We start from the raw sequence: 28,000 nt of genomic DNA on the forward strand, positions 1-28,000 counted from the left end.
GAAATACATATATATATATATTTCTGGGTTTAGTTTCCTGTGTATGTTAATATCTCCTCCTATTTTATGCTGGTCAAAAGCGGCGCTTGGATCATGACCGCTGTGGATGTGAGGCACAACAAGCAGCCCAGACAGCGAGCGAAGTGAACAAAAACAAACACAAAACCAGTAGATTCCACTCATCATTCCAGCTCAAAACCCTGAGCTTTATCCCTTTTAAACACCACTGGGATGAATCAGAACCCTGACTGTGAGCCAGGCCTTTTCATCCAGCTTCAGCGCTTGAGCTTATTTCACTTCATTTACATTTTCAGCATTTAGGAGACGCTTTTATCCAAAGCGACTTACAGTACAGGTGCAGTATACAGTCTAAGCAATTGAGGGTTAAGGCCCCTGCTCAAGGGCCCAACAGTGGCAACCTGGCAGTGGTGAGGCTTGAACCCGGCAACCTTCTGATTACTGGACCAGTACCTTAACCACTAGGCTACAACTTCACAGACACAAAATTCCCACAGACACGGACCACGCCCTCATTGTGTGGATGTCCTTCTCAGACCACTGGGGGCTGTCCAGGTAGCGAAGCTTACGGTCAAGCGTCCACATACTTCGTGGAAGCCGCGTGCTCTCACCTTCCTGAAGCGCACTTTCAGGTTGCCGCTTTGTGCCTGCTGCTGGTCGTACGGGAACGCCTCGTAGATCAGCAGCTCCTGGTCCACGTGAGCCTGGAGAAGAGAGGAGGTCAGAGTCACCGGGGTCACCACAGGTCAGTAGCTTTCACTCACTCACTTTCGTAACCGCTTATCCAATCAGGTTTGGTTGGCTAATTGTACCACAGCTCAGCACTGAGACTTCTTGTTTCTACACTCACTGTCCATTTTATCAGCTCCACTTACCATATAGAAGCACTTTGTAGTTCTACAATTACTGACTGTAGTCCATCTGTTTCTCTACATGCTTTGTTACCCCCTTTCATGCTGTTCTTCAATGGTCAGGACCCCCACAGAGCAGGTATTATTTAGGTGGTGGATGATTCTCAGCACTGCAGTGACACTGACATGGTGGTGGTGTGTTAGTATGTGTTGTGCTGGTATGAGTGGATCAGACACAGCAGCGCTGCTGGAGTTTTTAAACACCTCACTGTCACTGCTGGACCGAGAATCGTACACCAACCAAAAACATCCAGCCAACAGCGCCCCGTGGGCAGCGTCCTGTGACCACTGATGAAGGTCTAGAAGATGAGCGACTCAAACAGCAGCAATAGATGAGCGATCGTCTCTGACTTTACATCTACAAGGTGGACCGACTAGGTAGGAGCGTCTAATAGAGTGGACGGTGAGTGGACACGGTGTTTAAAAACTCCAGCAGCGCTGCTGTGTCTGATCCACTCATACCAGCACAACACACACTAACACACCACCACCATGTCAGTGGATTCCTGAAAGACGACATAGTTTCTAGGACCGTAGGAAGGTAGTTCGCTGCATATTTAGCTTAATACTGACGTGCACGTTGTAAAAGCGACGCAAGTCCTGCGTCTAACGGAGCCAGAAATGAAACGAAAATTAAGAAACGAAAACCCAATGATCCGTAAGTCGACCCCGAAGCGGCCCGAGACTCACCAGCAGGTACGGCCGACTGCGATTGTGCCCGAGCGACACCAGCATGACCTCCTTGACCAACGGGATCTCTCCCTGGCGCGTCAATTCCTCCTTCTTCATCTCTCCCTGAGCGGCCGGTTGGCCGGCCGAGCTATCCACCAGCACGCGCTGCCCCACCGGGAAGTTCTTCACCAGGAACACCAACCGCCAGTCGGGCAGCTGATAGATCTGAAGAGACACGATAAAAACCACACCCCCCTCAGACACAGCCTTTTCCATGTATGGAGGAACACACTACACACTCAGTATTCCTTCACCATTCGTAGTAAGACCTCGACCTGCCACCAGGAGGAGCTGTTGCTGATGGTCATTAACAATGTGCAGAAGTATTAGGACATCACACTCTAAATCCATAACTATCAATTTGGATGTGGTCCAACTTTACGGCTATAACAGTGTCCACTCCTCTGGGAAGGTCTTCGTTCTAGTTCATCCCAAAAGTGTTTAATGGGAACCAAGTCAAGTTCTTCCACACTGGTTCGTTATGGGGTCAGAACGGCACCAATTTTTCACCAATTAGTGATTTTATACACATCTGGCAACCAAACACCTGACCTCAGCGCTGAATACGAGTGTCCCAACACTTTTGACCACGTTCAGGTGCCGATATGACTTAAAAACAAACATTAATAAGAAGGCGGGGCGTGTCCTGACCTCCATGACGCCGTTCTCGCGCACCACCATGCACCAGTGCGTGGGTTCCTGCTTGCTGGCGCCGCCGTGGCGCTCGGACTGCGACAGTGGTGCAGAAGTCGAGCGGTTCAGTTCGTCTTTAGTCGGACTGGTCAGAGGGTTCGACTCTCCGTACAGCATCTCCTCTTCGTCATCTACGGTGGCGCTGAACACACACACACACACACACACACACATCAATCCACCTTGTAGGAAGGCTAAGGCTCGCCGATCGATGATTGGTGCTTACCTGAGGTCGTGGTAGAGAGTCTCGGCCTCTGATTGGCTCCTGCTCAGCGTGTCGTCCTTGGCGGTGAAGCTGACTTTATTTTCAATGGTGAACATGTCGCTCACGTCGCGGTACGCGCACAGGGCGATCACACGCGACTGCTGCTCGGGTTCCACGTGCGCACGCGACCGGAAATCACAAACAAGAGTTGCCATATGTAAACGTACACCATATATACGGCCAAAAGTATTCGGACGCCTGCCGGACGTCCCGTTTCAAAATCAATCGGTATTAAAATAGAGCGCCCTCTATTGTCAGGGTTATTTTGTCCAAACACACACTCAGGTTTGATGACGGTGGGGGAGGCGGGCGCTGATGTCCTGTGGAAGCTTCATGACCTTGTTACCTGCTCGCTCTCCATTTTAGTTCTGCTGTAATAATCAGGGGTTCCGGAGTCTAAAGCTACTCTCTGTAAAACTGTTTCATCTTAATGATTTCACATTTTAACTACGTTTTCTGTTGTAACCTGTTTACCCACCCGAGGTTAAGGAATGAAGTCGAGACTGCCGTGCCAACAATGCTGCTCCTGCCGGATGTGACGGAAACCTGGCGTGTTTGCACCAAGAATGTCAAGAACTCACAACAGACTTTATTACAGACTGGACTGAATAATGAAGAACTCACATTATTTTTGCTAGTTATAACTTTCAGTTCAATTTAATTGTGTGTTTGTATGATTTGTGTAAATCCTGTTTATTTAAAGTTTCCTCCAGGCCACCCGAGGAGGACGGGGGTTCCTGCTGAGTCTGGTTCCTCTCAAGGTTCCTTCCTGTACTTTTAAGGGCGGTTTTACTGCCACTGTCGCCCTCGGCTTGCTCAACAGGAGGTTTTTGGTCTGTTGGTCCTGGATTCTGTAAAGTTGTTTTGAGACAATGTCTACTGTAAAAAGCGCTATATAAATGAACTTGACTTGACACAACAAACGACGCATCAAAACAAAACTAAAATAAACTTCGTTAATAAAAATGCTGGCAATCTGATCCCACTGTGGTTTACAGGATGTACCGTAAAGCCTCCACAAGGGGGCGCTCGTGTACAAATGTGTTGATTTAATAACTATTATTTTTCTCCGTGACCCTCTCAGCTAGAAAAGTCTTCTCACTAGACTTTCAATCATGCCTGTGGGAATTTGTGCCTATTCATTTACATTTACATGTTTGGCATTTAGCAGACGTGGCGTAGAGTATTGTGAGAGTATACTGTCTAAGCAATCGAGGGTTAAGGGCCTTGCTCAAGGGCCCAACAGTGACAACCTGGCAGTGGTGGGGCTTGAACCAGCGACCTTTTGATTACTAGTCCAGTACCTTAACCGCTAGGCTACACCTGCTGTTGAGTGAGGCTGAGGTCAGGGCTCTGTACAGGACACTGGAGTAGCTGAAAGAGGAAGGGGCCTTCCCTAAACTGTTTATATGATCGTTAGGAATACACTGTCTTGGTTGAAATGCTGTGTGTCAGAAGGGCGTCCCGATACTTCTGACCACACGGTGTGCACAGGTGAACGGGTGCAGCGTACCGTGTGCAGTTGCGGTTTGTGCAGCGACAGGCGGTGCGTCTTCCCCATGTAGGTGTCGCTCTTCAGGACGAACATGGTGACCCCGCCCTCGGCGGTCATGATCACCACGTAGGGGTCGGCCACGGAGCAGTGGACGATCGGCGAGCCCAGATCCACGGGGATGAAGTGAAGCTGGGTGACTGTGGACAGACACAGTGTGAGAGCGGTCACTGGCATGTGGGACACTTCACGTGAGCTTTGTTAGTGTGTGTGTGTGTGTGTGTGTGCGCCCGTCTCACCCCCCTCCAGCAGTCTGATGCCCATGGGTGAAACCTGGATGATGTACTTGTTGTCTCCGATGTTGCCGGCGTACACGGTGGGTCCCTGAGTAGCGAAGCCACTGGTGTCCAGTTCCATGATCTCCTGCCCCGTCTGCAGGATCTACACACACACACACACACACACACACACACATTTGGAAGCAGATCAGGTGATGGACTTATAGAAAGAGTAGAAGACAGGATGCGAGCCCACGACCCCTATTGGATGGCCAGGCGCCTACACAGAAGGGTATGCCATCCTTACAGCAGGTGTTGTCCCAGTGGATCCGGACCCACTGCCACCCTGACCAAGGTGAAGCCTGGATGAAACGAGTTCCTCTGGCCTCGCTCGGTAACCTTAAGGTCCACGAGGGCAGCTGATATAGATAGGACAGCTGTAGTCTAGTGGTTAAGATACTGGTCCAGTAACCACCAGTGCCAGGTTGCCACTGTTGGGCCCCTGAGCAAGGCCCTTAACCCTTAATTGCTTAGATTGTGTAATGCCTAAATGCCAAAAATGTAATTGATAAAACAAGCAGGGTGTTTAGGTGGCACAGTGGTCACTACAGTGTCTGGAATAGGTGCCCACATGGGCGGTCTAATGCACGAACGCTAAGCTGCGCTGTCGACCTGTGGGGCTTCTACACCGCTGCTGCGATTGCGGCCTCTGCTGGCTGACCGTGGCACTGCACGTGAGGCGGACGCCACCGCGAGACTCCGCCCTAGCTCGAAGCTCCGCGTATAAACGTACCATGGTGGAATCCTCCCTGCTCAGAATCAGAAAGCCATGTTTGTCGTTCTGGTCCTCCACCGTGGGCTCCTGCTTCTCCTCCTGCGGAGGTTCCTGCTCCTCCTCCGCTGGAGCCTGAGGGTACAAACGAGCGGGTCATAAACTGAGCCCAAGTGCTCTTGGGAAGGGTGCCTCAGAGGTCGGCACTTACCTTCTCAGCTTTGTCCTCGCTGGAGATGACCGTCCACATGTCCTGACAGCCGGGAAGAGCGAACGTCGTGACCACTTGGGGTCTGATGCTCCTCTAGGGGAAGAAAGAAACAGACCTGGATTCAGACTGGAGGTGTATCGGTGGTACCGTCGCTCAGGTGGGCGTGGAGGGTAAACGGTTACCTGGAGGACGGACAGAGCCCCGTTCTTCCCGTATCCGGAACACACCACCACCTCCAGGTCGGGTTCTGGGTTACTCTGGAACTGAAGAGAGGAACGAACAACATTTCACCCTGAACACGCATGGCCAAAAGTATGTGGACACCCTTATTAATTACTAGCAAATTATAAATCAAAAGATGTAGGGCTGTGAGCAAAGCCTCTCCTGTGCACATCCTCACAGTGCCTGACCTTATAAAATCTAAGCAAACTGAATGGGCACAAATCCCCACAGATACAGTCCAAAATAAGTATCTGTACCTCTTCTGACAGGAAGGCTGGTTCTCCCATAGATCCGTTCACACAAGGTCCGATGTTCAGAATGCTGTCGCACACCTACAACACCAAACACAACCTTCACGTTCCAGCATGTTCACCCGTGAGCCAAAACATTATCAACATGAAGACCTGAGGCACTTTGATCAGGACCAGATCGTTACGATATTGAGTATCTCTTAAACAGCGGGGGGTGGCACAGACGGGCGTGGTGAGTCCCTCCCCACCCGCAGCGATCCGAGGAGGGACGAGCCAGAGGACGTGAACGCTGTGGCGTCTGGTACCAACAGAAGATCTAATGCGAGGTGAATGTAGCACCACACACAGAGCATCAAACCCTTCAGTACCAGTCGGAGTCCCCATGCAGCTCGGCTCAGAACGTCCTGGTACCAGATACCACAGGCGGGTCAGAACCGTTCAGACAGAGTGTTAGGAGGGTGGTTCTAATCTCACCTCGAAGGAGTAGGTGGCCAACTGCGTGCCGGACTGAGCTTCACTCCCGTACACCTCAATCTCATCCAGCTCATCCGGCATGGAGGCTTTTCCTGCCACACACACACACACACACACACACACACACACACATTGGAACTCATGCTGGACAGAACACACTCACAGGTACACACTGAACCGGGACCTGGACCATGCTACATTCTATTCTATTAGTTTAAAAATAACGTTTGTCCACTAGGGGTGCTACAGTGCAAATACAATATAATACAGTAGTAAAGCATTTAGGAAATGAAACAATAGAAACAATAATAATGCGTTTTATTTAAGAGAGGCGGGTCTTTCTACATCCTGAGCCAATTACAACCAAGCAAGCGTTTCACATTAGCCAATCAGCAAAGAGGAACATGTTAGTTTAGGGTGGTCAAGCTTTAAAACATGGCTCCAGGATCCGAACCCCGCAGATTGAACTATTTATCAAAAGTTTTTGAACACTTGCAGAAAATTAATGGACCCCCTGATGGTTCTGAAATTCAGTACAGTCGGAATGACGTGCACATCACATACAGGGAATGTAATACGATTGAGAACTCCACTGCGCCACCTGCTGGTGGAATAACAAATGACAACAAACGAGTAAACAACAACAACACACACACACACACACACACACACACACATACCAGTCCAGTTAGAATCCGCTCGCTTCTTTTTACTGGGCGGCTCTTCCTGAAAACACCAAATAAGAGAGAGAATTAGGAAGGTAATACACTGGCTTGAAATGTAGGAACGTAAACAAACAAGCTGCTCACACAGTTGATGATCTAGAGTTTATACAAGCATGCAGTGAAGCCCTTAAGTGGAATCTGGACAAATTTTTGAGCATTAAAATGCATACCATAATGCAATGCAGCGCAGCGCAGCCCCCCCCCCCCCATGGTTATAAGTCGTTTTTTTAATGCCGTTACCTGTTTGTCGTTCTCTTTCTCTTGCTCCTCTTTGCTCTCCTCCATCTGAGTCTCCTGTAGCTTCTCCGTGTATCTCAGGAGCAAAGAGTTCCCCAACCTGGACCCCAGGAACAGGAACCCCGGCTCCATCGTCACCATCTAACGACGACGGGGGGGGGGGGGAAGAAAAACCAAATCAAAGACCAAAATCACACAGGTACTAAAAGTGCTCCCGTTTGCCACCTCGGCCGAGCTCCCATCATGCTTCGCGTTACTCACGCAGGTGGTGAGGACGCTGGCGGCGGCCTTGTCGAAGTGAAAAGCTCTCACGCTCCTCATGCCGTCCGTGATGAGGGTCAGAACGTAGCTGCACAGGAGAACAGAGAGAACGTCAGAACCTCTCAGCACTCGCCCCACAAGACGAGCACTGTGTGATCAAAAGTATGTGGACACCAAAACTGACATTAAGCTTGACTGAAACCACTGGGCGGGGCTAGAACAGCCTGGTCAGGTCAGGCCCTTATGTTGGACAGGAACATCCAACTCCCACTCGTGGGAAGGCTCACCAACGTTCCAAATTTTCTCAGTTTATGAATAACGGCTCTCGCTGTGGTTCAGTGGAGTCACAGAGTCTTAGCGACGGCTTTGTAAGCCTCTTCAGAATCTCTGTAGATATACTGAGGCAACTTGATCCGTCAGACAACAAACACATCAAACCAAACCGTGTCTATTACGGACCTCACTCATACCAGCACAGGACAGGACCTTCCCCAAAGTGTTGCACACAATATTGGAAACTCATCTTTAATGCATTATTCCACCCAAATATTTCCCAATCTGGTCATATCCGATTCCCTGATGGTATTTCACCTCTACTCCTGACCGAGGAGGGTCGTAACTAACACACGCCCCCTCTGCTACACGTGCAGCACCAACCGCTTCTATTCCCCTGCACCGGGCAGGTTCATACGGAGATCCGTATCGCGCACGAAGAGTCACGCGCATAGATCTCCATTATCCCCCTGTCAGGAATGGGCGTGGCTGATACAGGGGGCGTACACATAGTTTCTCAGTACACGGAGTAACTCTGACGCTCACATTTCTCCTCCTTTGAGAGAGATGACCATCTTATCGGTGGCGATGAACGCAGCCTGAGAGCAATCCAGGGTCAGCTTCACTTCCTCCTGAACTCCTGAGATACAAACACACACATTATTTATACCATTCCTTAATCATCCATCACAAGTTCAGGATCCTTCACCCAACAGCAGAGGCTGAGTACTAAAAGCAAAGAGAGCTTACGTAGGGGAAACGCTGTGGTCCCGTTGGTCTGGCTGTTGAGCGACACACCGAAAGGCGGGACGCTTTGGTTTAAGTAGAGCAGCGAGTTGATGGCAAACACCACCACCCCACCTGCAACACGGACAAGAGGAAACATTGTGAATCAGATCATTCATTCATTCATTCATTCATTTATTCATTCATCAGTACAGGCTTTTATCCTGGTCAGGGTGGACTGTGGAATTTAACCGGGGTGCCAAAACTTTTGCACACAAAACAAATAAGCATCAAACTCTTTATATTTCTCAGCTTTAAGGTCAGGATGGATGTCAGAAACACCAATCTAATGGCTTGTTTGTTTGAGCTGCTGCAGTTGTGGTGGTGTTGGTGGTGCTGGTGGTGTGTGACTCTCACCTATAGGTTTGGGTACAGCCATGACCTGTGTGCAGTCGAAGGGCAGGTTACTGAGGGACCAGATCACCGGGTGAACCTTCTGCATGATGTTCAGAGAGATGGCCACGATGCTGCACGTGTCCTGACGCACCGCAACACGCCTGCAGGACCAGGTACCATCACAGAGAACATCAAAGAGAGAGAACACGAGAGAGAGAACATCAAAGAGAGAGAACACGAGAGAGAGAACATCAAAGAGAGAACACAAGAGAGAGAACATCAAAGAGAGAGAACACGAGAGAGAGAACATCAAAGAAAAAGAGAACGCCAATGAAAAAGAGAACGCCGAAGAGAGAGAACATCAGAGAGAGAGAGAACATCAAAAAGAGAGATGACACCAGAGAGAGAACATCAAAGAGAGAACATCAAAGAGAGAGAACATCAAATAGAGAGAACATCAGAGAGAGAGAACATCAAAGAGAGAGAACATCAAAGAGAGAACATCAAAGAGAGAGAACATCAGAGAGAGAGAACATCAGAGAGAGAGAACATCAAATAGAAAAAACATCAAATAGAAAGAACATCAAATAGAAAGAACATCAAATGGAGAGAACATCAAAAAGAGAGATGACACCAGAGAGAGAACATCAAAGAGAGAGAACATCAAAGAGAGAGAACATCAAAGAGAGAACATCAAAGAGAGAACATCAAATAGAGAGAACATCAGAGAGAGAGAACATCAGAGAGAGAGAACATCAGAGAGAGAACATCAGAGAGAGAACATCAAAGAGAGAACATCAAAGAGAGAGATCAAAGAGAGAACATCAAATAGAGAGAACATCAAAGAGAGAGAACATCAGAGAGAGAGAACATCAGAGAGAGAACATCAGAGAGAGAACATCAAAGAGAGAACATCAAAGATAAATAACATTAGAGAGAGAGAACATCAAAGAGAGAGAACATCAGAGAGAGAACATCAGAGAGAGAACATCAGAGAGAGAACATCAAAGAGAGAACATCAAAGAGAGAGAACATCAAAGAGAGAACATCAAATAGAGAGAACATCAAAGAGAGAGAACATCAGAGAGAGAGAACATCAGAGAGAGAACATCAGAGAGAGAACATCAGAGAGAGAACATCAAAGAGAGAACATCAAAGAGAGAGAACATCAAAGAGAGAACATCAAATAGAGAGAACATCAAAGAGAGAGAACATCAGAGAGAGAGAACATCAGAGAGAGAACATCAGAGAGAGAACATCAAAGAGAGAACATCAAAGAGAGAGAACATCAAAGAGAGAACATCAAATAGAGAGAACATCAAAGAGAGAGAACATCAAAAAGAGAGATGACACCAGAGAGAGAACATCAAAGAGAGAACATCAAAGAGAGAACATCAAAGAGAGAGAACATCAGAGAGAGAGAACATCAGAGAGAGAGAACATCAAATAGAAAGAACATCAAATAGAAAGAACATCAAATGGAGAGAACATCAAAAAGAGAGATGACACCAGAGAGAGAACATCAAAGAGAGAACATCAAAGAGAGAGAACATCAAAGAGAGAACATCAAAGAGAGAACATCAAATAGAGAGAACATCAGAGAGAGAGAACATCAGAGAGAGAACATCAGAGAGAGAACATCAAAGAGAGAACATCAAAGATAAATAACATTAGAGAGAGAGAACATCAAAGAGAAAGAACATCAAATGGAGAGAACATCAGAGAGAGAGAGAACATCAAAGAGAGAGAACACGGCTTTTTTTGATGTTGCGATGATGACGATGGTGTAAAGTACATACCCGGGCCAGGTCTGGTTGGGTTCGTACAGGATCAGGAGGGTGGGCTCGTAGTACCCGTGCAGGAACTTCATGTCAATGATGTTGAGCAGCTTCTCATCCAGCTGCCGGACGTCGATAATGTAGCTCGGGAGGAAACTGGACTTCTGGCTGCACGAGGAGAACATGCGAATGTACACGTCAAACCAGACAAACGAACATGATTTTCAATTATGTTATGAGGACAATTGTATTAAAATCGACTAACAATCGTGAATGGAGACAATTAAAGCAATCGTATTCGTTTAAGGGCCTCGCTCAGGGGCCTAACAGTGGCAACTTAGCGATGGAGGGGCTTCAACCGGCAACCTTCTGTCTACTGGTCCAGTACCCTAACCGCTGAGCCCCCACTGCCCCACATGAAATGATTTGTGGCATTTAGCGGATGCTTTTATCCAAACCAACTGACTATTGCAACTGATAATGAAAGAAATGAAAGATTCAGGGCCTCGCTGAGGGGCCCAACAGTGTCAACTGAGCGGTAGAGGGGCTTGAACCAGCAACCCTTTGTTTACTAGTGAAGCTTAACTGCTGAGCCACTGCTGCCTCAAATGAAGTGATTTGTGGCATTTAGGAGCCACTTTTATCCAAACCAACTTACATTTACAACTGATGTGATAAAAGTAATTAAGGATTTAGGGCCTCGCTTAGGGGCCCAACTGTGATAACCTTGCAATGACGGGGCTTAAACCAGGGACCTTCTGATCACTAGTATCCAGTATCCTAATCAATAAGCTATTGCTGCCCACATCTGTGCCCCGTCTGTTTTGGTCTGAGATCCTGGCATCCTGTCTGGCGGACACCGGACCCACCACGTCCATGACCAGGACAAATCAGTGGAACAACATAAAAACGAGTTGAAAAAACTGAGGGGGCCGGACAGACTCTTTTGGGGCTAAGCTAACGGTCAGCATATGGCCAAACAGAGACACGCCGACACACACATTCCCTCTGCAGTGCTGCTGATTCTGTAGTGTAACTGCGGGTACCCTTCTCCCACGATGCCCTCCTGCTCGTCGGTCAGCGTGTCCTTCCTGAAGGGCAGGACCACCAGCTGCGTCCCGTACACCAGCATCACGGCGCACCGGTTCTCCGGATCCACCCGCACCATGGGGTTATGGACGTTCTGCACGAAGCCGTCCTGCGCCAGAGAGAACACACTCGTAACCATGGTAACACAGCAGCAGCATCGTCATGGTATCATACCGACAATAAAGAACGAGAAATTCCATTTTCGCTCTGTAACCATGGTAACACAGCAGCAGGAACGTAATAATATCGTACCAACGTGATGCAGGCAGGCCAGTCTAGCACCGGCGCTCTCTCAACACAAGCCTCGCTTTTGTAGGACCTGCAGAAGGTGGCTTGGCACCGTCTCGCTGATACAGGTGGGGACGCTGCGTTTACAGACGCTGCCTATGCTAGCAATGTGCTGGACGTTGAACGTTGCCTTGGTAACATAACAGGGAAGGTTGGCATTTCTGGATGTTGTTGATCATTCAGTGTTGATTTCTCTGTATCTGTTAATAATATTATGGACTGTAGATGGTAACGATGTGTTGAACCTTGACTTATTTATGCTTGTAAATGACTGAGCTGTTTATTAATGCCGCTTTTATACCCTATAATGATGGTTTTTTTAACCCATCAGCATTTCCGGTCCTAATTTGCCCCGTCCCAATTTTTTTGGAACGTCTTGCAGCCATTAAAATGAATGAAGTAAAAAAAGGTAAAACGTTAAGCGCTCCTCTTGTTTGTTCTGTTTCTGATGAAATACCTGTAATGGACGGCTCACAGATCTGTGCTTTTAATTCCTACCGTCCCAATATTTTTGGAACTTTGACCTCGAGTGACCTCAGACTCACCCGAAGTTCAGGCTCCTCGAAGTAATGCAGCGAGAGCGTCTTGAGGTCGTGAGTTCCTGGGTCGTACTCCACCACCGATAACTGTCGAGAGACCAAAACACACACGGTCAGGAGGAAACGGGTACCGGGCACCCGGGCGCTGGGGTGGCATAGAGCTGGTGGTCCAGCCCACAACCACTGAGACCCGGGTTCGAATCTACACAGACACGGTCATCAGCGATGGATCGCCACCCTGTCCTGGGTGATTCTGCTTGAGCCTAGCATTTATGGGTGAACCCGGGACCACCACGACCCTGACCAGGATAAAGCCGTTGACGGAGATGACTTGACGCTTTGGCAGATTCACCCAGAACATAATAGAAATCATTATTATTATTATTATTATTATTATTATTATTACATTTACTTATTCAAGCTCGTCTAAAATTATTTGGAACACATACAAAACATGACCCCAGATCAGAAGACTGATGACGCCACGCTGACCTTGGCATCCTTGAAGCTGAGCAGCAGGGCGTCTCTGCTGGCACCCACGAGCTGAACGCTGGCCATGGACATGATGTTCCCGAACAAGGAGAAGGAGGCGACCTGCTCCAGCTTCTCCTTACGACTCTTCCCATCTGAAACAGGAGCACAGCGGCGGAGCTTTAGAGGAGATCGCTCACTCGCGAGTACAGTAAGAGGATGAGGACGATGAGGAAAGCTCTCGCCCTTACCTGATCCCTTGTCTGGTTTTGAGGAGCTCTGAAACAACAGCGGAGAACAGTGTTAGTTTCAGCAGGAAACATTCAACATCACAAACCACTAAATGAGATCACAATTAACAACAAAACAAGTTCATAAACAAATCACATGTTTAATTGAATTAGGTAACAGTCGTTTAGCAGCCAATTAAGTGAAAGAAATGTATTTAAGTGCATGTATTTAATTTTCTAAGCTGCAGAATTGAGGTGAGGATGCGAGTTTTGGAGGGTTGGTGAGCGAGCATAACCTCATAATCATTAATGATCCTGTAGACGTAGAGCTGCGACGTTCCAGCCACCACCAGGTTCTTCTCTTCGCTGGAGATGAAGTTACAGTAGACGGAGAACTCCACGGCGGTGGGATGATGAGCCTGGCGGTACACGGCGTACATCCTGGTTCCTCCTCCTTATCACTTACTGAAACAGACAGGAAGACACAAACAATCCAGCATCAATTTTATACTGGAACAAAACAATTCCTGTGTTTGATATGGTTTCTGTTTTATTTTTTATTTGGTCAGAGTTGCTGGTAGGACTTGGCTGTACTGCAGCGTATATAAACATTTCTCCAAGAAATGAGGGTGCATGGGTGGCACAGCAGTCTAACCCCACAGAGAGCTCAAGCACTTGAGTTCAAATCTCAGGCGGTGTTATCAAACAGACCGGCATAACCCGCTGTGGCTGAGGGGGATCGATGGGATGGGGTGTATTTATAAAGAGCGTGGCATGACTCTCAGTGAGACTTCAACACTGGTAGGTGAAAAGATGTGGCCGACAGAGACACGTGATAGCCTCAGCTCTTTTCTTTTTAAACTGCTGGGTGAAAAATATACAGACATCAATTTACATAATCAACCTGCTGGTGCAGAAAGTCCGGTAATGTTCTCCTGATGCACTGGAATACATTTCTGCCATGTAAAAAGTTCCTGGAACACGGGTGACACTGTACACAGGCAAGCAAGCTTTACATCGCCATGGCTTAAGGCAAGGAAGAAGTTTTTGCTCCTGATTCTTCTTAATCTTTAAGCTTCTTTCTTGCCTGGCAGCCTTTATAAACACATGGTGATGTGAAGCTCGCTTGACTGTGGACAGTGAAACCTGTGCTCCTGCAGCTTCTGTTTCAAGTCTCAAATAACTGCCTTAAAACAATATTTGTACTATAAACATAAAGTAGTTTTTACTTTGTTTTACTTTATAAACCCTGAACTTGGAGTTCATAGAAAGATGTTAATAGTTAAAGTTGTGAAAAGCTTGTTTTATGTTTTAATATTATTAATAATGATGATGATGATGGAAGATGTGTAAAAGCTGTATGCTTTATTAATAATTCATAATACTTAATAACTGTATAAATTGTGTAAAACTTTTATGCTTTAATTACTATTTAATAACAGAAACTATGTGAAGTTTCTGTTCGGTTACTCTTCACAAGCTAACATGCTAAAGCTAACTAAATTATTTTTTTTACATTAATAATACACACATGATTTTTTGCATACCGGTAGAAAAAAAATGGGATAAACTTTCGATATCCGCTGTGTTTGATCCTCTGTTATAAATTCATAATAACTGATTAATTTACCGACAGGATCAAAGATTTAGCATCGATGCTAACAACACTGTTGATATCGCTCCATTCATGTCAATCCGCCTGTCTTCAGGTGCGACTGCAAAAATCTTCCCACATAAACCACTCAACACATTGGTTCCTAGCTGCTCGGTGATAAATATTAGAAAAGTGTTAAAATGCATCACACACACTTTGTTTTTAAGCAAAAACCTTTATTATATTGTTTTGTATTGAATTCTGACACGAATTGAGCATTTAATTATTTTAAACATGAAGCTATATTACTGTTTTTCTGTTACGAGGTCGAGCCATATTAAATCAATTCAATGGATCTTTTACTTTTCATTTTGGCACATTTTTCTCATCTCAGTCTGATGTAAACACAGTTTTATCTGTATTTAATTTAACTTTTTCACTGTAATAAAATCATTTCGATTAGATAAACATGTCTGAAGTACTAAAGAGTGAAAAGCAATAATGCTAAGACGACTGTGTGCAATTCTGACACATTCAGTATATTGTTTTTAAAATTTAAATCCCTGTGTGTTTATTAATAATCATCAATAATTTGTGTATTTTGTGTATTTGTTAATGATCAATAATAGTGCAAGTTGTGTAAAAGCTTTATGCTTTACTAATAAATTAAAAAGTTTCTGTTCAGTTGCTCTTCAGTAGCTAGAAGCTAAAATGCTAAAGCTAACTGGTTTCACTGAAGAGGTCAAGCAACGTAAATCAATATAATAAAGGTTTTACTTTTTATTTTGGCTAAAAGAAACCACAGGAAAGAGATTATTTCTTATCAGGATTAGAACTTTGGCTCTGCTGATTACAAGATGACCTTTGTTATTGTCTTATGTTAAAATGTTAAAAATGTTAATGTCTTATGATAGCTAGTTAGTAAATACTGTAAGTCTGTAATGTGAATTGAGGGATTGTTTAGTTTTGCTCATGGTTTGTTTATTTCACATGATAGCTTTACAGTATAGCTGTCTAAATACATAAAGCAGCTTCTTTGTTTAGATATTTCACTCTTTATATAATGTGACATTTCTCTGCATCCGACTGGTGTCGAGACTTCTACTTAGTTAAAAGTTAGTCTTTTTTAAACTAATTAACTTTGTACAGTTTGATGTGTTTTTATTTGATAGATAATAACAAGAAGTCAAAAGTCTTGCCAACAGGAAAAAAGTTGTGGACACGATGGACAACTTTTGCCTTATTGGGTCAATTCTGAACAGAAAAAGATCCAGCAGTCAGAGAACACCACACAGACAGAACCTCGGCAGAACAGGAATGAAGGAACTGGAAAAGATCTTCAGCAAATTTAGTTTCTCCTCAGTGATTCTTCATGGATGTGAAAGCTGAAGAAGAACGATGCTTTTGGACTCTGGTGCTGGCGAAGACTTTTGAGAGTCGCTTGGACGGCAAAGAACACAAAACTATACAAATGGATCCTCGACCAAATCAAACTCAACATCTCACCGGAAGCCCCAGATTCTGTTCACATTATAGAAGAAATGGTTTATTGGGAAAGATAATTATGCTTCAACAAGTTGAAGGTAAATGAGGAAGAGGACGGCCAGCAACATGATGGATGAATACAATTAGAGGAGTAACCAAACATCGTCCAATGGGAAATATAAAGCAAAACAAAAAGGGTGTTTTCTATGTTAAATCTACTGCATCTACTGACAACAAATAAATATTTAGTAATGTTTATCCTGCAGGTGGTGCTTTTATAAAGTTTCATATGGAGCACAGAGCATTAAACACACACAGCTGAAATAAAATCACCTTTATGCTTGTTCCTAATCACATGAACAATCAAACCCGGAGCCTCTAAGCCCCCGGTGATATAAAGCTTGCTTGACAAAGTCACCAGTGTTCCAGGTATTCTAATTCATGCCAGATTTGTTTATGCTTGTTTATTGTGTGTTTGTAAGACTGATTGCAACCACTGTGCCATGTAGTTTGTAATGGGTGCTGTCAAACTAGACCTGTTTATATGGGCACACAGAAGTCAGCAGCTGTAAACAGTCATAATCAGTCATGAGGAATCAGGAGGACGTGCAAGTCTGTAATTCATACAGAATGTGTCTGTATTTCTTATACGAACTAGTGTCAAGGTTTCATGTCAGTAATTTATTATTACTATTTTTTGAAAGTTTAGATGCAGATGAATCATGAGCAGAACAATCCGGACAGTTTTAAACCAGCACGATCAGATCTGAACAGAATAAACTAATTAATTAACACTGAACTTATTTTCGCCGGTTTAAACCGATGTGTGTTTGCGTTTGACGTCAGGCTCCGATCTTCTGGCAGGTGATGAGGTACTGCGGATAAGCCTGCGTGTCGTTAAAGATGACGAACAGGGAGGGATCGTCCATCCTGTCCGCCACGCTGTGGTATCTGTCTGGTATCCCGGAACTCTCCTTAAGGGGTGCGGCTCTCATGTTGTTCGTCCCCACGGTGTACTCCCCCGTCAAGACTTTGGCTACGAATATGAACTTGTGTCCGTCGGCGTTGGGGGGCGAGTAGGTGTCCGAGAAGGAGAGAGAAGACTGAACGGCGAAGTACACTCCCTGTCCATACACAGTAGCTGCAGAGAAGAACAAAAACAAACACACGTTAGAATGAAAAGCGTCCACGTATTATTGCTGCATGCTTGGCGCCGACGTGTACCGTTTTTTCCGCAGAAGCTCCGGTTGAAGCCGTGGATGCAGATCTCCTTGACGCTGCTCTCGCTGGTACCGTGGTAGAGCGTCCGCTCCACCTGCGTCATCATGGACCTCTGCTCCAAGTCCACTTTCTTTAACCTGTACTGACTGTACAGCAGGCGGTTCATCAGCTTCTCCACCTGTGCAACGGAAAACACAGGGTTACACCGAGGAGGACGGAGCAGTTCTACACCCTGAAAACATGCTTGAAAAATGTCTGAGGCTTTCTGTGAACCTTCCTGAGGTCAACTAAATTAATTACAAGAAGGTCAGATGGCAGAAATGAGATTCCTTGGCAGGTGGACAAGCCTAATTTTCATGACACAATAAGGAACGTCCAGGAGAACCTCGGAGCAGAGCTGCCGGTCCTACAAATCAAGAAAAGTTCTAATAATTCACAGGTGGATTGAGAAGGTCTGAGGATCTACAAGGAGGAGCTGGCGGGGTGGGATGGACCTTCAGTGGTCAGATTTATCTTTGTTCCTCTTCTACAACCTCAGTACTTTCAGTAATCAGTAATAAAATTCTTCAGTGGTTCCCTCTCCTGGTTCCGTCTCTTCCACACCAGTCTGACCAGTCCACCTTCTTGTGTCACGTCAACGTCCAGTTCTGACTGTGGACGGGAGCTGCATGGGCACTCTGACTGGTACAGAAGGGTTTGATGCTCTGTGTGTGGTTCCACAATCTCCTCATCACCAGGATTACAATCATCTCCCGTTTGATCCACACTAGATCTTCTGTTGGTACCAGACGCCACAGTCTTCACGTCCTCTGGCTCGTCCCTCCTCGGACCGCTGTGGGTGGGGACCTGCCTGTGACACCCCCTGCTAACGATCTGGTCCTGATCAAAGTCCCTCAGATCTTTATGCTGATTGGATCCGCTGACCTTTCACCCTCACACGCACCACTTGCATTTTTGGTGTTTCTAATGTTTTGGCTCATCGGTGTGTAAATTAGTCACAGAAAAAGTTCATTAACAGTTTTAAGTGACGATAAAAATTACCTGGATGATTTTGAACTTATTGCCCCGAATGCTTTGTTTGAATTCTTCAACAACTTGGTTATATTCCGCTGAATTTTCTTCAAGTCTGGCTGCGTCTGGTACGTCCGAAATCAAACTGTAATCCTCTACAGAAAAAATAATAATAATAGTTTAATTATATTAGTTTTTAATACTTGAGTGGTGTAGCGGTAAACTACACAAGCTCACTACTGTTCCTGTTCGACTCCCAGTGGTGCTATGAACCGGTCGGGTGTCTGCATGGACATGATTGGGTGATACCTAAGGGGAGTGTGTGGGGTGGCCGAAACAGCCTAGCCATCTCAGTGTTGGTCCACACACACTTAATTTCTAGTAGCTCCAGTTGACCTGACTGCAGGTCCTTGGACTGTGTGAGGAAACCGGAGCACCCGGAGGAAACCCACACAGACACACCCAGAGAATCGAACCCAGGACCTTCCTGCTGCAAGGTCACCATGTTGCACAGCAGAGGAATCATAATAGGGCAAGTTGTAGCCTAGTGGTTAAGGTGCTGGACTAGTAATCAGAAGGCTGCAGCAGTTAGGCCCTTGAGCAAGGCCCTTAACGCTCAATTGCTCAGAGTGTGTACGGTAAATGTACTGTAAGTCGCTTTGGACTTACTTCGGTCGAAGATGTAAATGTAATAGGGAATTGTAATTGAGTAAATTGGGATAAAAAGGGAATATTAAAATAAAAATAATAAATATTTACATGGAGAAGCACTTTGTGTATTTTGGCAGATCCACCCACCTTTGGTTTTGAGTACATCAGCAGATTTTTGGAAATTCTTCACATAAACTTTGTTGTATTGATTGAAAATTTAAAAAAGCACCTTGGAATTCCGTGTACAGGTCGAGAGAGCTGACCATCCTCCGCGAGACCTGCTCCGAACATCCGGACGACACGCTGTACTCCTGCATCCTCTCAAAGTCGATGGTGTAGGGCTGACCGTCGAACAGAATGTCGATCTTCTTCTGCTTCGCCCTCCAGGCGTTCTCCATGTACACAATGGCTTCGGGCGAGTACGGCACCGCCCCTCCGCCCTGTTGGTGCCTCACCCACTGCACGGTCCTCAGGATCTCGGCGTCTGTCACGGCGTCGGCCGCTTTCTTCATCAGCTCGTGCAGGTCGGGCAGGGCTTCGGAGACGTAGTCCCTAAACCCCGAGACGACGGCACTGGTTCCCTGGATCTGAATGTCCACGGCATGTTTCCTCCTGATGAGGTCCAAGCAGCGCCTGTGGATGGACGAGAGCTTTCGGAAGCACGTGTGCTCCAGCTTCTCCTCGCACTGTCTCTGGCCGACCTTCTTGCCCAGCGCGATGTCCACCCGGACCAGGTCGTGCGGGTAGCTGGCGAACACCTTGATCTCGCCCACGTTAGCCGAGCGGACGGAGTCCTGCAGGGAGTCGGAGATGGCTTGGAACAGCATGCTGCTCTCGTCCACCGCCGCCGCCGCGTTTCTGGAGAGCTCGAGCACCTTCTGTAGATCGTCATCTGCAAACCTGACTGAATTGCGACTCTCCTCCATGGACAGCTGGATGGCCAGTAAGAGTCCCGCGTCTTCATCCAGAGTGCTGCTGTTTTCAGTCTGAGGGATCGATTCGTCGGTTGGATCCTCCATCTCCTGGTGAAAGGAAGCAGTATTTAGTGCAGAAGAGATGTTGAGTGGTGAAGCTACAGTTTTACTGTATTTATACACTCCCGTCTGACCTGATCTGCTCCGGAGTACAGATCCACGTCCTCCTCCATCCCTGTAGCTCTCAAACTGGAGGGTTCAGAAGAGCGATCGCTCCCAACATTCGCCAAAATCCTCCTGGCTTCTTGTAAACGAGCTGAGAGCGAGCAGAATCAGTAAACACGTTAACCTTCTAATAATGTAACTAACACCATAATACTGAAAATATACAAATAAAATCAGTCCGAGACTTTCGGAGGAACCTGAGGTCAGTAGATCAGCACCTTCATTGTGGCTGTTGTCTTTTAAATCTATTAAACGTTCTACAGATGCGGTTCTCCTGAAGTTCTGACTCGAGGTCATCTTCCACGCCAGCTCCAATACGTCCTGTAGGAGGACAAAAGAAATCATCTGGTCGTGCTTGTTGGCCACGTCTGTGTTTAGTCTAAGAGCAGAACACCAGGGGGTTTGATTAGTGCTGTAAGGCTTGGCTTTGTAAGCAGGCGTGATTGATTTAAACCAAAGCTACTGGAAGCCAGTGGAGAGAACACAACTGGAGTGATGTGGCAGCAGCCAGGCATGAATCTGCAGTCTGAATCAGGACATGAGGAGGTCTCATGGTGGACTACTGAATACCTGCCATGAAAGAGTTGCAGTAGTCCAGCCTGGATGAGACTGAGAGGATCGAGGATGGAGGAAGAACCTCCATGATTGAGTCAGATGATCAACAGAAGCCGAGGTTCTCGATCATCCAGGTCAGTTAAAAGTGACTGGAACTCTTTTTAGGTTCTTGAAGACGTTTCATCTCTCAGATATTGGTGAGTTCCAGGTATTTGACCTCTAGTGTGGTTACTAGAGTTGCTTTGGAGGTGGTCCTCAGAGTCGCTGACCCACCCTGCCATCATTAGGTTCACAAGAGCCAAGGTGTGACTTATTTGAGAGTTCTAAATGTCCTAAAGTTTAAAGTCTTGAAGAATGATGGGGAGTCTCAGATATTTAACCTCTAGTGGGGTTGTCACCTTGGAGGTGGTCCTCAGAGTCGCTGACCCACCCTGCCAACATCTGAGTCTTTAGGATCACATGAGCTGAGGTGTGAATGGGGGATTCAACCACGCCTTTCTGATGAGAGGTGAAACGTCTTCAAGAACCCAAAAAGAACTCAAGAACTAAGGACCACTTAGGTACCATACATTTTTGAATGGTGTGATCTGACCATCATTAAATGGGATGACAAGATCTCCAGGAACATCCTGCAGCCAGGGTCCTGTGGTTGACCCTATATACATCTCTGCTGACCAGAGGGTGGACGACGCTAATGATCAGGTTCTAGATATCCTATAGTTTAACTAGCAAGGTACATGGTCCAGGTCAGGGTATATCCCTGGGGCAGTGGCACCACTGATACCTCCCAGATCCCAGACCTACCTGTTCCTTCAGGGGTTCCCAGTGCACCTTCTCCAGACTGATGTAAACCTGGAACTTGACGGTCATCTCCCCTAAGATGCTGGCACCCTCGTCCTGCAGCAGGAAGCGAGCGATGCCCGGCTGCTTCACCGTGAGGTTCTTGGTCAGGGTGCCTGAAATGATGCCGGATAGAAGCTCCCACACGTTGTGGCACATCATGGCGTCGCCCTGGATCTGTTCATCAGATTATCAGAAAAACACACGTCAACAGAGTGTTCAGAGTGTGGTTCATTTACATACTGTTTAAAATGCATTTATGGGCAATCTGGCGCCCTCTGCCTGCCAACGGAACCCGCCTCTGTGACACACTGGGCAGCGGCGGATTCCTACAGAGCGACTGGGGATGTACGGAGGATCACGCTAGTCTCTCCGTAATCTTCCACCACCTCAAACGTAGATGGACAGTAAGAGCTGTCTGACCTTCCCTCCCTCAGACACGACCAACTGTGTCTGTTGAGTGCCCACATTTTAGTTGGGCTAACATTTTAGACCGGCCGAGGCTGTCACGCACCCCTACCGACATGTCAAAGCACGGCTCCTCGACCGGTCAACAGAGGTCGACATGAAACCCTGGAACCCTGTTCAGCCGTTGTCCCTCCCCCTACAGACACAGCCAATCGTGTGTATGTGTAGGTGCCCGGTGGGCTGATAGCAGAGCTGAGATTCAAACTCAAGAGCTCCAGATCTCAGCAATGGTTGGCTAGCATGTTGAGAAGAGTAACTGCACAACCTACACTCAGTCCGTCTCCAGTATCGAGGGGGAAAATGACGACCTCGCCCATGTCCATGAGCAGCTGTTGGTGGTGCAGCTGGATGTACTCGAGCATGGCTGGTTCCATACTCAGAACCCTCTCGATCTGAATGGGCGTGCTGAGGAACTGATCCATCCTGGACCTGATCTCCTTCTCCTCGTCTTTCAGGGCGACGAGGACGATGCATTTGGCGTCGCCGGACACCTGGGCGCAGCAGTCCTGCGTGGTGAGGAAGTGTCTCCACTCCTGCGTGTAGATCATGCACTCGTGTCTGGACTCCACCGGCAGGACCGTCTCGACCAGCTGACCCGTGATGACCTCGCAGGCCTTGTTGAGCGCCTGCACTGAGGTCGAGGTCATGACCAGGGTACCGCCCGACACCGTGTAGGTGCAGGTCACCCCGTTATCCTTCAGCACCGACGCGAGCCTCTGTTTGACCTTCTCACGCTGGAGGAACTGCGATTTCAGCTCGCTGATGGGAACGTGAGCCTGAGTCGAACCGCTGACGAACTCCAGCAGCTTGTTTTTTATCTTCTCGGCCTGGTCGCGTCCCGGACCTTTGATGTCCACGCCGTCCTGCGTGGGGGCGATCTCGAAATTAGGGTAAGCATTCCTGAGATCACCGAGCAGGTCGCTGGAAGCAAGTAGCTTCAGCTTGGCGGGGTCGGGAACAGATAAGTTGTGGCAGACAGGAGTTACCGGGTCGGGTGAGACCCCCTGCGAGACGTACTCCATGCTGGTCTCGGGTGAGCTTCCTTTACCGGGGGGTGCTGGAGTAGTAAACGGCGGGATGGCAGAACGGGGTGAGGTTGTGGAGACGTCAGCCATCGAGACGTCCTGTGATGTGTTCTCCTCAGCTGTAGAAGACGTGGAGGCAGCAGCTTGGTGTTCATCTTCTACCATCTGATCCGAAGCTGCAGAAGGTGTGTTTTCCTCCACACTCAGAAACGAGTAATACGGTTTCACGATCAGGTCAGTGTCCTCTAGTTTGTGAGGCTTCTGAACCACGGCGTTCACCACTGAGAAACAAACAACAACAAAAATACAGACTATTACAATCATGGAAGATCTTGATAGCTGATCCTCTCTCTACAAACCACAGTTTGTGAAAAAGTTGGGACGGTGTGTGAAATGCGAATAGAAACAGAACGCAGTTCTTCGTGCATCTACTTTGACGTGTATTTATGATAAAAAGAGTACAAAGGCAGATTTTTATGGACATACACCAGTGGTCCCCAACCACCGGGCCATGGACCAGTACCGGTTCGTGGGTCATTTATTGATGGGTCGCACAGAAAGAATAAATAATTAGAGATCGATAGAAAAGCATTTTCCACTGATTCCATTTCCAAAACATTTCGGGTGTTATTGTCTCCTATCACCACTAGGTGGGAGCAGCGTCTCATTGCAGCAATAAAAAGCTCATTTTACATCATATGTGAGCAGTGTTGTTAAATCCTCCTGCCTATATGGCCAAAAGTATTTGGACGCCTGACCATGAGCTAGTTGTGCTCATTCAGCCAAAAGATGACAGGATCATTCGATGTTCCGGTTCATCCCAGAGCTGTCGAGTGGGGCTGAAGTCAGGGAAGACTGCAGGACGCTGGAGCTTTCCTTTACGTCTTTACAGGAAAGGGCCTTCCCTAAACTGTTGCAGCAAAGTTGGAAGCATGTTGTTTCCTTTATATCAGATGAGTTTAGATTTATTACACCTGTTAGCAACCGTTGTGGCTGAAAAATTAGAAAGGGCGTCCACATACTTTTGTCCGTATAGTGCATTTATGTTCATTTTGAGAATAAAAGAAGCAGCCAAGAAAGGCTCAGATGTTTATGAGACATTATAACAGGGAATAAACGTGAAGCGGTTGCAAGATTTTGAGGTATTTCATCGTCTACCGTGCACAATATTATTAAAGGATAAAAATAAAAAAGCAGCATGATTCTGAGATGGATATTAGGAGATCAGCTTGCTGGAAATAACAGATGCCGACGTCAACAACGTCCAGGAGCGGTGGCAGTACTGAGAAGTTGGTTCAGTTGGTTGGTCTTAAGCCTGTGTACGGTAATCTGGACGCCTTAAGTTTTCTGTTTTTGGGTGATGCAGTCCAGTACTGTTCCCAAACCTCGAACGCATTGTTATTCACTAACTTGAGCTCTGTGGGTTCTTGCCGTGTCTCCTGGTCTGTTTACGTGTTCTCAACAGCCTCGTTTCACTTCTCAATGTCCTCTGGTGCACTTTGACCACCCTGGTACAGTAAGATCATCCTGACGGCAACACCACCACCGAGCTTTGATTAAGAACTCCGACTCTCGGATGTCTGGATGGATCCTATCAGTAAAAGTGTTTTCCAAAACCAACACCAGACAGCTGTAGCCTCACCACTGACAGGTTACCACTGTTGGGCCCTTGAGCAAGGCCCTCAACCCTCAATTGCTCAGACTGTAAGTCGCTTTGGATAAAAGCGTCCGCTAAATACTTATAAATAAACACCAAATGTGAAAAATGTGGAAGAACTCACACTCTGAATCTTTGAACGACACCTTGGCGGTTCCATTTGCGCTCATGCTGACCGCCGTGACCTCTCCGCCCCCAATCCGAGGGCTCTCGAAATACAGAATCAGCAGATCCTCTGAAACAGAAGGGGGCAGGTTCTCCACCAGAATGGAGTCTGTGTACTCCACCTCTTCTAGAGAGAGACTCACTCCATCCAGCGTCTTCTTAGTAACCTTCTCACGTACCTTCTGAAAACCTGCAAACAACAACAAACAGCAGAAGAACAAGGGACGTCTTCTTCTCCACAACTGTACACAACTGTACAGAACAATATAACGTTAGTCGTTACCCACCCTCAGCCAGAGGTTCTTGGAGGTCTACTAGGACCAGGTCTTTCTCCACAGACTGGTGGATGGTGAACGTGCCCGCGTCGACTCCAGTCAGGTTCTCCACAAACAGCTCCAGGATCTCCTGGCTGGTGGTGGAGGAAAGACCTCGCAGCAGGAACTTCTTCTTATCCTTCGGGGGTTTCTTGCGTACGAGCAGTTTCGTCTCACAGAGAGTGTGGGAGTCTTTGGACAGGACGTTTGCTGCATCTGCATCAAGAGGGACAAAGAACGAAGGTCTGACGCTTCTGTTCGTAAGTGTTAAAGAACCAACGTTTTATGGTTCTGTCAGATTAAATGTACAAACAAACAAACGTAGAATTTTTTTATATCAGAAAATGCTTCGAGGGCCGCTAGCGCACCAGTGCTGGGATTTCAAGCTCGCAATTTCAAACCTCAGCTCTGCTACGGGCCGTCTAGTGACCTACACACAGACATGATTAGCTATGAGGTTTAAAGGGATTCATCATTGGTGCTTCTGGCGGCCTCTGGTGGCTGGTGGAGGCGCTGCACAGAGATGCCGAATAATGGAGAGCAGTGCGTGACTCTCCATACATGATACTGATCCTGTGATACTGAACCTGACTCAGGCAGGTGAAAAGAAGCGGTTGGCTACAGCAACTGGGAAACTGGGCACAACTAGATTGGGAGAAAATGGATAAAATACAGAAATAGAATTTAAAAGTGCATTTGAAGTACCTCAAAACGTTTGTGAGAGAAATTTTGAGAAAACTGGAGCAGTAACGTCATTAATCAGTAAAACAGGAGTCTAGAAAATATCATCGACCATTCAGTATCTTAACCCTTCATGATGTGGACACACTGAGGTCATTAATACAGTTTTACTGACCAGGATAAAAGCATTTGATAAAAATTAAACATCTACATCAAAATATTCGTCTCCTTACCTTCAGCTCTTTCAAACACGATTATGGCTTTGTCCTTGTTTCTATCCAGAGAACTAATCTCTCCTCCTCCAGACCTTCTGCCCTCAAAGTAGAGCCACAGCAAGTCATCGTCTACTTTATCAGGAATCTGGAGAACCTCCACAGTCCTCTCGTCCAGGTTTTCATCGCCCATCCTGATCATCAGAAAGAGAAACAGAACATGAATCACACAGCGGCTGCTTTGTTTACTGACTAATGCTGTAGATATTCTGCTCCTGTTAAAACAATACGTATCATTTCACTGTATGGGCAAAAGTATGTGGACGCCTGACATGAGCTTGTTGGACATCCTGTTTCAAAACCCTAAGCACATAGATTCTAACAAAGAGCCTCTATTAAAAATTCAAAAGGTTTTCCACCAGTGTTAGTAAGAACTGTTCCCATTCATTCACTCACTCGTCTTAACCGCTTATCCAATTAGGCCGGGGGGGTCGCTGGAGCCTATCCCAGCTTTTCAATGGCTGCAAGGCACACAGTAACACCCTGGACGGGGCGCCAGTCCATCGCAGGGCACACATTCACTTATAGGGCAATTCAGTGTCTCCAATGAACCTGACTGCATGTTTTTGGACTGTGGGAGGAAACCGGAGCTCCCGGAGGAAACCCACACAGACACGGGGAGAACATGCAAACTCCACACAGAAAGGACCTGGACCGCCCCGCCCTCACAATCCCTTGTGTTCCCATTCATCCCAAAGATTGAGGTCAGGCTTCTGTGCAGGCCACTGAAGTTCCTCTACACCAAACTCATCAGACCAAACCAATCCAAATGAAACCAAACCAAACCAAATGAAACTAAACTAAACTAAACTAAACTAAACTAAACTAAACCATGTCTTTATGGTCCTTGCTTTGTGCGCAGGGACACTGCAACATTATTATAAAAATTATAATAAAACAGTATAAATATATAATATAATAATATAATAATAATCATTTTGGGTGTCCACACGTACTTTATTTCTGTTTGTGCTCATTTGCAACACATTGTTTCTAAGATAATTAATGCCTAGACAGAACAAATTAATAAAACACAGAATAAAGGAGTAAAATTATAAATAAAATACAACATTTAATAATGATTAACTATAAATTTAAGAACAGAAACGCAGTTTTCAGTGTTTCAGTTGAACAGAAACCGAAACCAACATGAAATACTGGAAATAACCGCTCAGACTGTGAAATGTGAGCAGATATTTATATTAAACAGTTTATTATTAAATAAGAGTTTTAATTATGAGATGTTATGACGTCATAATCTGTTCTTACCTGAAATGTTCAGATCATCACCAGAAATAAAAACACTTCCTGATTCACTTCAACCAGCACAACAGGAACTACAACTGATCAAACTACAGGAACTAAAACGTGTACCGACACCGAATCTTCTCTTATAAAACATAAATAAACAGATTAATAAAGGAGAACATGAGATCGTTTATAATCACAAACTATTAATGTGCTTTAGGAGAGGAAACTTACAGAACTACAGGCTTAGACGTCTCACGCATTTAGGGGACAGCTCGGGGACCACAGCGCATGCGCAGCTTTTCTACAACATCATGGCTATAAATTGTACGTAGATAATAA

At 46.4% G+C, this 28,000-nt stretch overlaps 2 protein-coding genes across 3 annotated transcripts in view; both read right to left on the reverse strand.

The window, feature by feature from the left end:
- The window catches only part of cpsf1 (cleavage and polyadenylation specific factor 1), a 26,923-nt gene extending 11,915 nt beyond the window's left edge, over positions 1–15,008 (reverse strand). The window contains exons 1-24 of the mRNA XM_063009267.1: positions 14,880–15,008; positions 13,629–13,797; positions 13,354–13,381; positions 13,124–13,257; positions 12,638–12,718; positions 11,762–11,913; positions 10,737–10,883; positions 8,959–9,098; positions 8,566–8,676; positions 8,362–8,455; positions 7,543–7,630; positions 7,285–7,422; positions 7,000–7,045; positions 6,320–6,411; positions 5,852–5,926; positions 5,555–5,635; positions 5,373–5,465; positions 5,183–5,296; positions 4,411–4,552; positions 4,133–4,311; positions 2,581–2,720; positions 2,313–2,496; positions 1,620–1,826; positions 630–722 (exon numbers count right to left, since the gene is read on the reverse strand). Of these exons, the coding sequence (XP_062865337.1) occupies positions 630–722; positions 1,620–1,826; positions 2,313–2,496; positions 2,581–2,720; positions 4,133–4,311; positions 4,411–4,552; positions 5,183–5,296; positions 5,373–5,465; positions 5,555–5,635; positions 5,852–5,926; positions 6,320–6,411; positions 7,000–7,045; positions 7,285–7,422; positions 7,543–7,630; positions 8,362–8,455; positions 8,566–8,676; positions 8,959–9,098; positions 10,737–10,883; positions 11,762–11,913; positions 12,638–12,718; positions 13,124–13,257; positions 13,354–13,381; positions 13,629–13,772 (2,703 nt within the window). The 5' untranslated portion in view covers positions 13,773–13,797; positions 14,880–15,008. The remainder of the gene's footprint in view (positions 1–629; positions 723–1,619; positions 1,827–2,312; positions 2,497–2,580; positions 2,721–4,132; positions 4,312–4,410; positions 4,553–5,182; positions 5,297–5,372; positions 5,466–5,554; positions 5,636–5,851; positions 5,927–6,319; positions 6,412–6,999; positions 7,046–7,284; positions 7,423–7,542; positions 7,631–8,361; positions 8,456–8,565; positions 8,677–8,958; positions 9,099–10,736; positions 10,884–11,761; positions 11,914–12,637; positions 12,719–13,123; positions 13,258–13,353; positions 13,382–13,628; positions 13,798–14,879) is intronic.
- A 1,437-nt stretch (positions 15,009–16,445) lies between these two features.
- Positions 16,446–27,937, reverse strand: parp10 (poly(ADP-ribose) polymerase family member 10). Of its 2 annotated transcripts, none has more exons than XM_063009270.1 (13): positions 27,893–27,937; positions 27,680–27,800; positions 26,372–26,544; positions 25,431–25,673; positions 25,103–25,333; positions 22,566–23,602; positions 21,793–22,005; positions 20,652–20,754; positions 20,403–20,524; positions 19,524–20,316; positions 18,674–18,798; positions 17,636–17,810; positions 16,446–17,552 (listed from the first exon to the last, which is right to left on the reverse strand). In XM_063009270.1, the coding sequence occupies exons 3-13, from the start codon at positions 26,541–26,543 to the stop codon at positions 17,254–17,256; spliced, it is 3,513 nt and encodes a 1,170-aa protein (XP_062865340.1). In that variant the 5' UTR covers position 26,544; positions 27,680–27,800; positions 27,893–27,937; the 3' UTR covers positions 16,446–17,253. The 2 variants fall into 2 exon arrangements, with proteins under 2 accessions (XP_062865340.1, XP_062865339.1); XM_063009269.1 differs by having other exon boundaries at positions 20,631–20,754.
- Between the last annotated feature and the right edge of the window lie 63 nt (positions 27,938–28,000).

This window comes from Trichomycterus rosablanca, chromosome 2, assembly GCF_030014385.1.
Source record: "Trichomycterus rosablanca isolate fTriRos1 chromosome 2, fTriRos1.hap1, whole genome shotgun sequence".
Taxonomy (NCBI): Eukaryota; Metazoa; Chordata; class Actinopteri; order Siluriformes; family Trichomycteridae; genus Trichomycterus; species Trichomycterus rosablanca.